Below are 12,375 nucleotides of genomic sequence, written 5' to 3' on the forward strand. Positions count from 1 at the left end.
TCATCACATCTCTCCCCCTCTTTCCCTTGCCTCCCCTCCCCCCTTCTCTCTCTCCCTCACCCCCAAGCCAACCTATCTACTATGGCCATTGACCCTGAGGCTTGGGGTTCGGTTTGGGTTTCCGTGATTCGCCTTCGTATCTGAGGCTGACGAGGTAACCATGGACTCAAGGAACTGGGAGAGGAGTTTCACCAGTGCGTGTCTCTTGAACCGGCCCGCCTCCTGCACCACATCCTTCACCATCCGAAGCCGCGACTCGTACGAACCCTGCACTGTGTTCAGGCGCTCAAACAGCCCTCGGAAATCTGAGAAGACAGATAATGTGAAATGAGTATCTCAGCGAAGGCATGTATGGTGTGAAGTGAGTCTCTGAGAAGACAAGGGCAATGTGACAAGAGCTGAGAGGGAAAGTACAGTATGAAATATGTCTGAGAGGGCAAAGTGTAGAATGACTGTCTCTGAGAAGACAAGAAGACTAAGAAATAAGTATTCAGATGCTCAAACAGCCTTCAGAAATCTGGGAAGGCAAGGACAGCATGAAATAAACATCCTAATCCCTTCAGACACTGACCTAATGCTATGAAGATAATCCAATCACATGGACAGAATGGAAAAGGTGAGTGTCTAGTATGTCACTCTAACTTGGCCTTAAATTGCCATCTGTCCATCTTGAATGCCAAGTTGAAACAGGAGATTAATATTAGAATATGATTCTGGTTACCAAGACGTGCTACTGAAAGGATGTGCAACTTTAGCACTCCCTATTTCTACCACTGAACTCCATGAAATAAGCAGCAGAAGGACAAAAATCTGGGCCAGGTTAAAGTGAAGAAAGTATGACAGTGGGGTTGAGGGGGAGATCAAGGATGAGACTGAGAGGTACATGGGTATTGGGATGTGAGCTGGGGAAACAACAGCCTGATGTGAAGGACAGGGTGCATGCATGTGTATATTAGGCAGCCAAAACACTTACCTCTTCCTGGTTTTTTCACCAGCTTGAAGCACATTAACCTAAGTTCCTTGTTGTAGGTCTTGGTGGCAGAGGTATCACCAGGTGGAGGTGAGGGGGCGGAGGTGATCTGCCCTGCCCTACCCCCATCCCCACTTCCTCCCACAGGGCCGTTCTTCTCCGGGGCGTGATCTGGGGCCAGGTCCACGAGGGATGAGATGATGCTTGGGTTGGGGGCATGGAATTCAAAATCGGATTCCGGGGACTCTGGGCCACTCAGAGAGGGATCGTCATCTCGTAGCGACGATGGAAGAGGCGACACATCTGACAACAAAATTACTACATTATTACTGCATGTCAGAATGAAAAGACTAATCATTATTATTATTATTATTAACATGTACATATTAACAACAGATTTTTGTAACATCATACTGTAAATCACCCTTATCTATGTGGGGCTCAAGCCTCAAACTCATCTCGCCATTGTAGGTAAGTATGACTGTCTGTCACATAATTATGACAATTTTCCTTTTGGATCCACACATCCTGACCTACTGCAGTGTGCGTGATACTGAATTTACAATCAAATACACAGAAAAAAGACATATACAGATAGATATAATACTAGTGGCATACCTCCATTGAGCATGGTGTGTGTGTCTGAGGGTAGTGGGTGTGTCCTGTCCTCAGGTGTTGGTAGGGCTGCAGGGGATCCTGGTGGGGACACACTGAGTATCCCAGGGGAGTACCCGGGCGTGGGTGTGCCCGAATATGTCCCTGGCAGGAAGACCGGTGGGGTTTCGGGGCGCTCTGGCCGCATGACGTCCTCAGCCCGTGGGGTATCTGGGGCACCAGGGGACAGGGGTGGGGTTGGTGAGGGACAGGGACTAGATGCGGGACTGGGGCAGGGACTAGACGATGGGGTTGACGAGGGTGATTTGTTGATGCGTTGGAGGGTGAAGTCCAGGGGCAATGGGCCGCGCCGTCGCTTATTTGTTCTGCCGACGGTGGTCTGGGACTCAGCTGGCCGTTTGGACCCCCGGCCACCCCCACCTGCCCCTCCACCAGCACCCATCAGGTCAACATCAGCTTCATCAACCATCATGGACATCTTCTGTAGGCAAGGGAGTAAATCAACATCACTGTCATCACCACTACCATTATCATCACCATCATCATCCACTCTCCTATCACCACCACCACCACCACCACCATCATCATCCACACAGCACTTTCCAGCATCATCATCATCCTGATCTCCTTTCCTAGCCACTGCCCGATGGATTGGAGGAGTGTTAAGTAGGAATCACCCTGTTATTAGTCAATTAATTCTCTCACAAATAATACTGGGAAACACTGAACCTCTGGTAAATATCACACATCAAATTCTCTCTTTCTCTCTCAGGCATCCTCATTTTAATTCTCCAATTCTTATATTTAATCAAAGCTGTGCCCTGCTTATCTCATAGTAGTTTATCTATCTACAATATCACTGTGTATTTCTGTGTGGCAATCTACCTCACTCCTTCTCTTCTTTCCTCTCTCTCACACTCACACACTCTCACTCATTCAAAAACACACAAGCATATAACTACATATGTGACCTACCTTATCAATCTTGAATGGGTTTCCAAACATGTGTTGTCTGACTGGTGTTGACTCAATCTCTCGTAATGGTGGTGTCATTTTCTTCAAGTAATCCTGCAGGGTATAAAATAATAACAGTAATAGTAATAATAATAATAATTGCTCTTTCATTTCCCAGAAGCAGCAGTTCTTCCCAAGGAACTCCCCAGCAGCTGACACACATTTACACCTTCACAAATACAATGCCAAGAACTGTGACATGACATAATATAAGAGGATGCACAAACAGCCGTCCAACTCACCTGGTAGTTGCCCATCTGACTAATAGGGCGGCAGTGTAGCTGATCAAGGTCTCGGTCTGTCAAAAGCAGTGCAAGTGACGGCTGTTGGATCAATGGGAAGACAGAATGATCAATCCCTTATCAATGGTGGCCTAAATATAAATGGCAACTCAGGATATATGCTAAATCAACTGCTGGTCAATCTGAGCTACAAGATTCTTTCTCATACACACATAATAAAATTTGGCATTATCCGCACCTGTAGGAAATTTGCCCTCATGCGTGTCAGCTGATCTAGGAGTGCCCAGCGTGGTATGTCAAAAGGATTGCGGTACATCTGTGGACTCAGTTCCCCCTCACGGACCGCCAACACGAAGTTCGGATAGTCTGTAACCTGGTCCCGTAGAGGGGCCAGCTTGTCTGTGGGGTGAAAACGTTGACAGTCATCCTCCTCCTCATCAACCATCAATCACAGTAACCAATATGACTCACTGCTATCTCATAACGATGGATCATCAAATTCCACACAACCTTTACCTAAAAAACTGAAGTTGTGGGAGTGTCCTAGTGTCAAATGAAAGCAAACTAACTACAGTATCCACATTAATTCATTCCTACCACATAACTAAGGGTTATCAAATTTCACACAAGCACTATTAACATTCAACCTGTGTGTGTGGGTCAGGTCCATCAAGTGAAAACAGACTATATTAACCTTGCAGTGTGTGGTTAGAGGTAAGGTGACGGGCTAGGGGTCTTCTTGGCTGTACCCTTATCCCCTCATGCACCACACAGTTGCTTTGGCTCAGACGTTTCTCAACCTGAAGGCGTGAAGTGGCATGAGGGTCATATAATAAACCATACATCTATTTATGTATCTACTGTATTTATCTATTGCAGCTACCCTACAATCGACTGAACCCTTAACCTTTCATGCACCACACAGTTGCTTTGACTCAGACACTTCTCATCCTGTATAAAAGTGTTGGTTTAAGGGTTACTGATAGCAACCACATACAGTAAATTACAATCGTTGGGTCTGGTTAGTACTTGGATGGGTGACCGCCTGGGAACACCAGATGCTGTTGGCATCCCTACGTCAAGTGGGGTTGGTGGAGGATTAGTGCCCCTCCCTGTAAAACAATTAACTCTAAGCCCTTGGCCACCCTGTCTGGGATACATGGCATCTGGCAATGAATGAATGAATGAATCATCCCCTCTCTCTCTCTCTCTCTCACCTCCAGACAGATGCGTTCGTACTCCAGCTTGGCCTGGTTCTTGAGGCGTTTGAGGTGGTTGGTCACTTGAAAGCTGAGTGAGTTGTCTAGGTTGTCTGGAACGAGGTTTGGTGCTCCCATCCTTCCTAGAGCTCGTTTGAGAGGCTGTGGGTAGAACAGATATTACTGCTGTTGTTATTACTACTAGTATTACTTTCCATATGTCTTCTCTCACCTAAGGATGGCGTGAGGTAGGATCCACAAAAAACATAACAGCTATTACTATTATTATTATCATTATTACTGCTACAATTACAACTCACATTAGCATAATAGGGAGGCATGGTGCGCAGGTAGTTATCGAACTGTATGCGCCACTCTTTTGTTGGTTTGAGTCGATGCGTCTTGAACAGGTCGTCCAACAGTGGAAGGAGCACCGGGTAGTTGTACGGCATAACAAACAGGTTGACCGTCTGCAGAGTTGTGCTGGCCTTGAGGTAGCCAAACGGGTGTCCCACATCACTGTTTTTGCTGCTGTTTGGGATGTACACCTACGAAAAAAAGATGTGGGGATTAGTTCAACTCTCCTGACAACATCTGACCATCAATTGTGCAGAAAGGGGTTAGGAATCTTAATCAGGTTGGAGTAAATGGGCCAGTGTTAATGTCTTGTTACAGTTCAGCATTCACAATGGACATGTAACAATATTATGCCAAGTTAAAGTGAACAGAGCATAGCCTACTCCATATCCCACTTGCTGATTCAGTACAAGGATGGTTATATTTTATTCTGGCTAACTCCAAATGACTCAGTGTTCAAGCAGTCCAGTTATACCTATGTCCCTTAATCCCATCCCTATCCCTGAAAAGGCGGATGGTGGACTGCCAAGGGGGGGTAGCTTGACCCATAGTCCACTGGTTCAAGAGTATGGGATTCTAAGACAGTGCATTTAATCTATCCTTTGGCTCCTCCCCCTCCACCTCACATACACCCTCCACCTAAAGGTATCCCTCTCCATCACATACACAAAAAAAGCGGGCAACACCACACCTGCCAACACACAGTGGGCTGCTTGCGTGACAGGATGTACTGTGTCAGTGGCGACGGCTCCAACTCATACTTATCAAACGGTAGGTTATCAATCACCATCGGCTCCTGACTGGTGCAGGTGAACTTCACATTTGGGTGGGCACTTCTCGCTGGCTGAAACACAATAACAAACTTTTTAAAGTCTGTAGACATGCATTTCTCTGCATAACCATGCTCCTTTGATATGGCATGTATGTAAAGTAAACTCACTATTTCTGACACAGCAGCTCAAATAAGTATGCATAAGGAACCAAATGGAAAGAGTGACAAAATAATCAACTCTCATCATATTATGTTCCCACAAATATGCACTGTTCTAAGTTTACTAGTTTGGGAAGGGAGGTTTTTAGTTTGATTACATCTCAATTCATGCATATTAGGGTATCTGCATCCAAAATGGTGAGCTTACTGCAATATAAAATTATGGTAATTATATCTCTATTTCAATTTTATTAACCCGCGCCGTCCCGAGGACGTACTTCCACGTCCTCACGTTTTGTCACAGCTAATCCCGAGGACGTACTTCAACGTCCTGCAATTGCAAGGTTCATAATTTCCACATTTTTCAATTTTCGCAAGTCATTTTTGGTACGTATACACGGGACACCTTCCTCAACAAGATGCCAGGCAGAGACAATGCCTTACCCAGCATGACCTCCTCCCCCCCCCTGCATGCCTTTTTCTCAGCAATTCACCTGTTACCAGTGACCTGGCCAGTATAGCCATGTCATGCCACGGTACGAAATTCAGGGCCAGAGTGATTCCCCAATCAATGACAATGTGGAGGACAAACTTTACATAGCATTAGAGGAAGAAACAGTTAGAAATGATGATCAGGTAATGTGGCAAAAAAAGGTCAGGTATTAGTGAGTGAACCAATGCTTATAATGCCTATATTACTGCTTGAAAACCAATATACTCTTGTACTACTGTACATATAAATTCGTAACAGTAAATAAATAAATACCGTTTATGAGTGGTGTGAAATAGTTATCCTCCCATAGAACTCGTTTTCTTTGGTGCCAGCCTGATAGAAAACCCAGTAAGGTAAGGAGGCTCTCCTACCTGTAATGAGTATTTTAAACCTCAGGTGAGCGATTTCTCTATGAATTTTCGATGTTTCTCACGAAAAGCGAAAGTTTTAGCAAAAAAAAAAAAAAGTCGAAAATTGCCCGGGATTGGGGGGTACCAGTGGTCGAAAAGTGGCCGGGACGGGGCGGGTTAAAGTCAGACATTTTACTCAGTTTATGAACCATATCATTTACCATACACATACAGTATAACAGTACCAAACAACTCACCAAGGTCAATGTGTTAATGTCTGGCCAAAATGACTCAGGTATTGGCCAAAACCCAGAGGGGCTGCCACGCTGAGCTGGCCGAGGCACGTAGATCATCTTGCGACAGTTGTGCCATGCATTGCTGGGAGGGTTTGGGAGGGGGAGGGGCAGGGAGTTGGGGGTATGGGGCCGACCCCCTCCGTTCTGCAGCATATGTCCTAGCATACCCCCACCACCCAGGCCACCACCGGGGACCAGACTCCCTACCCCGCCTCCTCCGCCTCCCCCACCTCCTCCTCCACCACCAATGCCACTCACTCCACCATTGGTCTCTATGTTGTTCTGCTGATTTTCCTTATCCACTTCTATCACATCTGGTGTTTCTTTACCTATAACAAGAATTAGCTCAGTTAGCAGTAGCTGTAGCCCCAAGTTCAACTGAAGTGAACCCAGTGGACTCCATGCCAAAATTACCCCTCTTCTGCAACAGCCTCATAATCTAGTGTTACTCTCTTGTTATGAGTCAGTATTCACAGTGAATGGATGGCAATTTTAAGTCAAGTTAGAGCAAAAAGGCTATGGAATGCACACTAACCATCTGAATTGATTGGTGGAGGGTCTGGTCCAATCTTCTCAAAGTTTATCACCACACCACTTTGTACCTTTTGCACCAGGCTGTCTATACACTGTTGGAACATCCTGTGTGACCGAACTGCATATGACCGACCTGAAAATAATAATAAAGTAATAATAATAATAATAATAATAAGGATCAATAAAAAAAGAAACAGATGGTAGTCAAGTCTCTTCCACCATTTTTCACCTCCTTCCTGAGTGCCTACAGCTCCTCCTTCCATTACAGTGCTTACCTCTTCCTACTTCACTCACATTTATCATCATCATCCTGACCCTCCTTCCCAACTTCAGAAGGGGTAAATGCAAATGAAGAAACCAGAACATACAAAGCATAATGGTGAGCATAAAGCACTGTCCAAACTTATTTCCCCTCCTTCCTACCTCCAGTCAATTCACACAATTTGTCGAGTGGAGAGTTATCGCTTGGAACAAGTCCCATGGGGTCCGGTGCCGGTGTGCCAGTCAGCCGCAGCACCAAACCAAACAGCCGCTGGTCCCATCGGAATATCTCCTTCGTCAACTCTGCACCGGGGATGAGGTTCACTTTTGGCAGTGGGAAGATCTGAAAATACGGTACCAATATGCGGAAATCCTGGCTTCAACTCACAGGCAATATCATCCAACTCCTTCAGCATCATCCACACCTCTTTTCCCACCTCAGGATGGCGAGAGGTAGGGTCCAGGATGCAATTAAAACCAGATACATGGAGAACTTGCATCACCGTCATCCATACCTCCCTCCCCACCTAAGGATGCGGCAAGACGGGCAAAAAACAATAAAATTATAGCAGAAATTAACCACAACTCTGCCACACTGAATCTATTTGATCATTTAATTCCTTTATATTTCCAAACCATATCCCCTGGCACCATCATAAGACAAATGTCAATAACAACAAGGGTAATGTCCTCATATGTTTTAATGACTCAATGGCGTAGGTAAACTTTCCCTCATGGAAGATAAACACGCACATCTCTACAACAAACACTTGTAACATCAAATTCACTGCAGTTACATTCATGCACATACCGGTACTCATTCATTATTCATCAACATTCACTTATAAAGGCTTCATGCTGCATACAAGGATAAACCAATAACCACTCACATCGTCAAGTACCCCTTGCTGGGACGACAGCTTGCCTCCATCTGTGATGATGATGATTACCGATGGCTCCAGGAAGAAAGGACTTCGGCCTGTTCCATATGTGTCAATTCCTGTCAGGGAAGAAATGAGAATATGTTAACACCACCCTTATCATCACCACCCTTATCATCAACCAAACCTCTTTCCCCACCTAAGGATGGGGTGAGGTTGAGTCCTAAGCTACCAGTATGTAAAATTGACTGATGGTACCAAAACAACTATACTCATTTTACTTTATTTTGTCCTAAAAACTGCCAGCCCTCCATCTTATTCTGCCACTGATTCACATGCAACAAGCTGCAAAAGGATGAAAATCTAGGCCAAGTTAAGATGGATGAACTATACTGTAGCTACAATCAGCTAAAACAGACCAACAAATTCAAGAGGCTACTGGCAATACTGAGCTTTGAGGACTATTACTACTACTGCTACTGGACTACCATTACTACCACCACTACTACCATCCCAACTACTATTACTCCTATCACCACTACTACTACTACTCACCTGACTGCATGCGGTTGATATTAAGCACATCAAACACATTCTTGATGGCTGGGCCAAGAGTGGACAGTCCTGTGGCCTTGATGTTCTTCAGCTCATTCATAAATGTTGCTAAATTCTCCTTCCACCCAGCCTGACAGGGCAATAATTCATAATGCATAAGACAGGTTAATTACTAGAAGCTATCTGCATTATGATGCAGAACTGCATTAACTTAATCTCTCTCTCTCTCTCATGGCTCACTATCAGGTGAAAAAATATATATATATATATATACACAACAAATACCTAACAGTACACAAAATACTAACACCATGTTTCCTTTTACAGAATCCCTGTAACTACTAAGGCTGACCATGGTATAGCTGATGTTTTCTCTGGACTGGAAGCTAAACCATGTGCCATAACCAGCTAATTACTTGGAGACTCACACTGAACTTGACTCAATGTACAGTCACTTACAAGACCACTGAGTGACTGTAATTGTTGCTTAATGTTTCCTGCCAAAGTGTGATGATTGTATGGCTAACCACCAAACTCATTACACTTCACTCTCGTGGTCGTACCTCCCTCGGTCCATGGTAACCACCCATCTGCTTCCTAATATTTCTAGCTGCATTAACAGATATCAAGTAGAAACACGTGATACAGATTTATGCTGTACATTCCTCACTGGCTGGACATTAAGTGAACATTAGTCCTGTAGACTGCAGGCTCAAGTTGCAGCTGCCAGGTTCTATCAGTGCCACCACATGAAGGCATCTCTAACCAGTATTTCATGTACAGGTACTAAAAAGTCATCATGCTCACCTTTATATGCAATGGAGGGTCCTCAAATGTAAACAACATGTAGCGATCCCCACGGCTCTCAGGACTCCTCTGACGCAGCTGAAGCAAAACAAAAAAGTCATCATCACCATCTGTCTGAGACAGTCCACTGCGGTACAACAGCCTCCTCAATCTTTTCCCACTCTGACCTATTGGCTGTTGGCCTGTTCCACCCAAACACAGCATATCCCCAAATCACACCTTGCCATCTCATTCTCTGCCTGCCTATTCCTCATTTTATTTCTGGATTGCCAGTCAGTAGCCCTGGTTATCCATCTGTTATATAAAGGACATGAAGTGCATCCATCCAGTATGTTGTTTCACTGTAGTGAATATATCCTCTACTTTTCTCTGTTCCATTACCCACGAAGCTCTATCCTGTACATTACTTAATATCCTTTACAAAATACTGTACAGTATTTCCCTAATACATGATAACAGTAAATTGTTATGAACACTTGTTTATCCTGTAAATTCCAAGATCCTTTACCAGTATAAATACCAAAGTTCTCTAGTTCAACACCACACCAGCTTTTCACCATTATCCCCTACAGAGCTTTAAAATATCTATACTTTGTTCACTATAATTAGATGTAAAACTGCCATCTTTCCATCTTCAGTGCTCAGCTGTACCACATGATTAACATCAGAATATGGTGCCAGTCACAAAGAAGTATATATTATGGAAGTTGAGCCATAGTACTGTCTTGCTCTGCTTCTGAGCTCTGAGAAAATGCTGCAATATGACAAACATCTCTACCCAGCTAAAACAACTGAACTAAAGGTGGAGATTCTATGCTACTAAGATAATAATAACCCTCTAAGTCTTTATCTAGACTCCTAAGACCTAAGATAATTTAATCTAGAATAAGGACAAATAGGCCTATATGTGACAACTGCAGCATATGAAACAATTAAAAAGCATACAAAATATAACTTAATGACATTCCAAGCTACTAAAAACATTATAATAGCCCTGTATGCCTTTTAATTTAGAGAATTATGGAAACTGTATGTGAAATTTGCAGCATAGGAAACAGAACAACAAAGATAATATAACTTGACAGTCTAAGCTACTAAGATTATAAAAATCCTCCAAGCCTTTATCTAGAAATCTAAGACTAAAGATAAGGGTTAACTTTAAGAATTAGGGCAAATGTGACAAATGCAGCCTAAATAAAAGGCATTAAGGTAATATATCTTAATGATATTCTAAGCTATTAAAAAGAGGTTTCAACAGTTAATTCCTTAATCCCATATCTAGAAATCTAAGTCCTAAGATAAGGGTTAAGATAGAGTTAAGATAAATTTAAATGACCACTGCAGTAAAAGAAACAATTAAATGGACCCTAGATCATTTCTAATATTATTCTTGGCCATAAATAATGTTATAATAATTCCCTAACCCATATCTAATATTTTAAGTCCAAAGACATGGGTTAACTTACAGAATTAAGGCAGATATATGTGACATATAAAGAAAGTAACGATTAAATGAGCCCCATATAATATAGAATAATCTTATTCTAGCCCACTACTTAGACCATAATAGTCTCCTAAGCCCTAATCTAGAATCCCAAGACCAAAGATAATAGATAACTTAGAGAATTAGGGCAAATGAATGTGACAACGCAACGTAACAATTAAATGATCCCTATTTTATTCATTTTAACGACATTCAAAGCCACTAATGAAGCCATTATACTACCCAAAGTCATTATAAGCTATTTTAAGGCCTCAAAAAGAAGGTGAACTTGGAGAATTTGTTTAGATAAAGGTCTGGCCGGATGGGATGTCGCCCCAGCCAAAACCACCCATTCGGACACAGCCTCTTTGAACTGTCTCCTTAATGCAGGCCCAATTTACCATATTCAGGGCTACAGAAGCGCCTTCCCCTGTTCAGGAGATCTTGTTAAGCGTCCCCTCCCCTGAGAACCCCAACGGGAGGGGCTAAATGCGTAAATAATGGCGGTATGAGGGCTAGTGTTGTGCCTACCACGGCTGTACTCACCTTCACGAATGTTTCCACGGCGCCCTTCGCTATATCTAACATGGTGGGTCTGGCCCCTATGAACGTCCGCTGGTTCATGGAGGCCGAAGTGTCGATGAGGAATACTATGATTGTCATTGTGGAGCCAATCACTCGCTCTGTCACGGGGGAACTTAAGCAGAATTTAGTGGATCATGACAACGAGCAGCAACCCTCCACTCCACACCACGGTTAGACCACGACTGAACTGAGGAGTGAGCGATAGAGTTGCCAAATCCAACTTAGCATATAATGCTAAGGTTACTATAAATATTCAGTAGAATGTCGCTAAATAATATAACCTCCAGGATAATTCTCGAAGAAGTAATAAAATCCCTAAAATAATTATATAACTCTATGAAAATCTTCAGAATATTGCAATATATCTCGTCACTAGATGACAAATTCCGCACCTAAATTGTGATGTCTATCAAAATCTAGCAGAAAAGGTGCTACATTGGCAACTTCGGTGAGGACTTCTCTTCCCTCACCTCAAACAAGCCCTCAGAGCTGCCAACCCCAAACGCCCCTACATCACACATTTAAAACAAATAAAAAGATTGTGCTGCTAAATTAAGGCTTAATACGGTTACCCATAGTGAATATTTACTATTGTCAATATTTTCAACCAATAAGTGGCCATATATTATCCCTTTTGTTCCCGTTTACGGCCTCCTGCGAAAATTAATTACGCTAAAAGTCTTGCCGTCTCTCACGTCATACATGATTACTTAAGATAACACCTTCCCATTTCGAATGTCAGGTAATGAAGCCAATATTCGCACTGCAACATCTGTCTAAACATTATCAAAAGTATCAGAAA

The 12,375-nt window shown here is 43.3% G+C and overlaps 1 protein-coding gene across 1 annotated transcript; it reads right to left on the reverse strand.

Moving 5' to 3' along the window:
- Positions 1-72: 72 nt before the first annotated feature.
- On the reverse strand, positions 73-11,651 carry IntS6 (integrator complex subunit 6). The gene is made up of 18 exons (XM_080285413.1): positions 11,535-11,651; positions 9,506-9,583; positions 8,699-8,828; positions 8,153-8,262; positions 7,425-7,605; positions 7,003-7,134; positions 6,731-6,796; positions 6,429-6,688; positions 5,089-5,241; positions 4,361-4,588; positions 4,059-4,202; positions 3,536-3,641; positions 3,080-3,240; positions 2,842-2,922; positions 2,561-2,653; positions 1,589-2,066; positions 974-1,273; positions 73-305 (listed from the first exon to the last, which is right to left on the reverse strand). Exons 1-18 carry the CDS (start codon positions 11,649-11,651, stop codon positions 73-75), a joined length of 3,051 nt encoding a protein of 1,016 aa, XP_080141539.1.
- Positions 11,652-12,375: the final 724 nt, after the last annotated feature.

This window comes from Coenobita brevimanus, chromosome 106 (assembly GCF_032717465.1).
Source record: "Coenobita brevimanus isolate Jiangsu-jjx chromosome 106, ASM3271746v2, whole genome shotgun sequence".
Taxonomy (NCBI): Eukaryota; Metazoa; Arthropoda; class Malacostraca; order Decapoda; family Coenobitidae; genus Coenobita; species Coenobita brevimanus.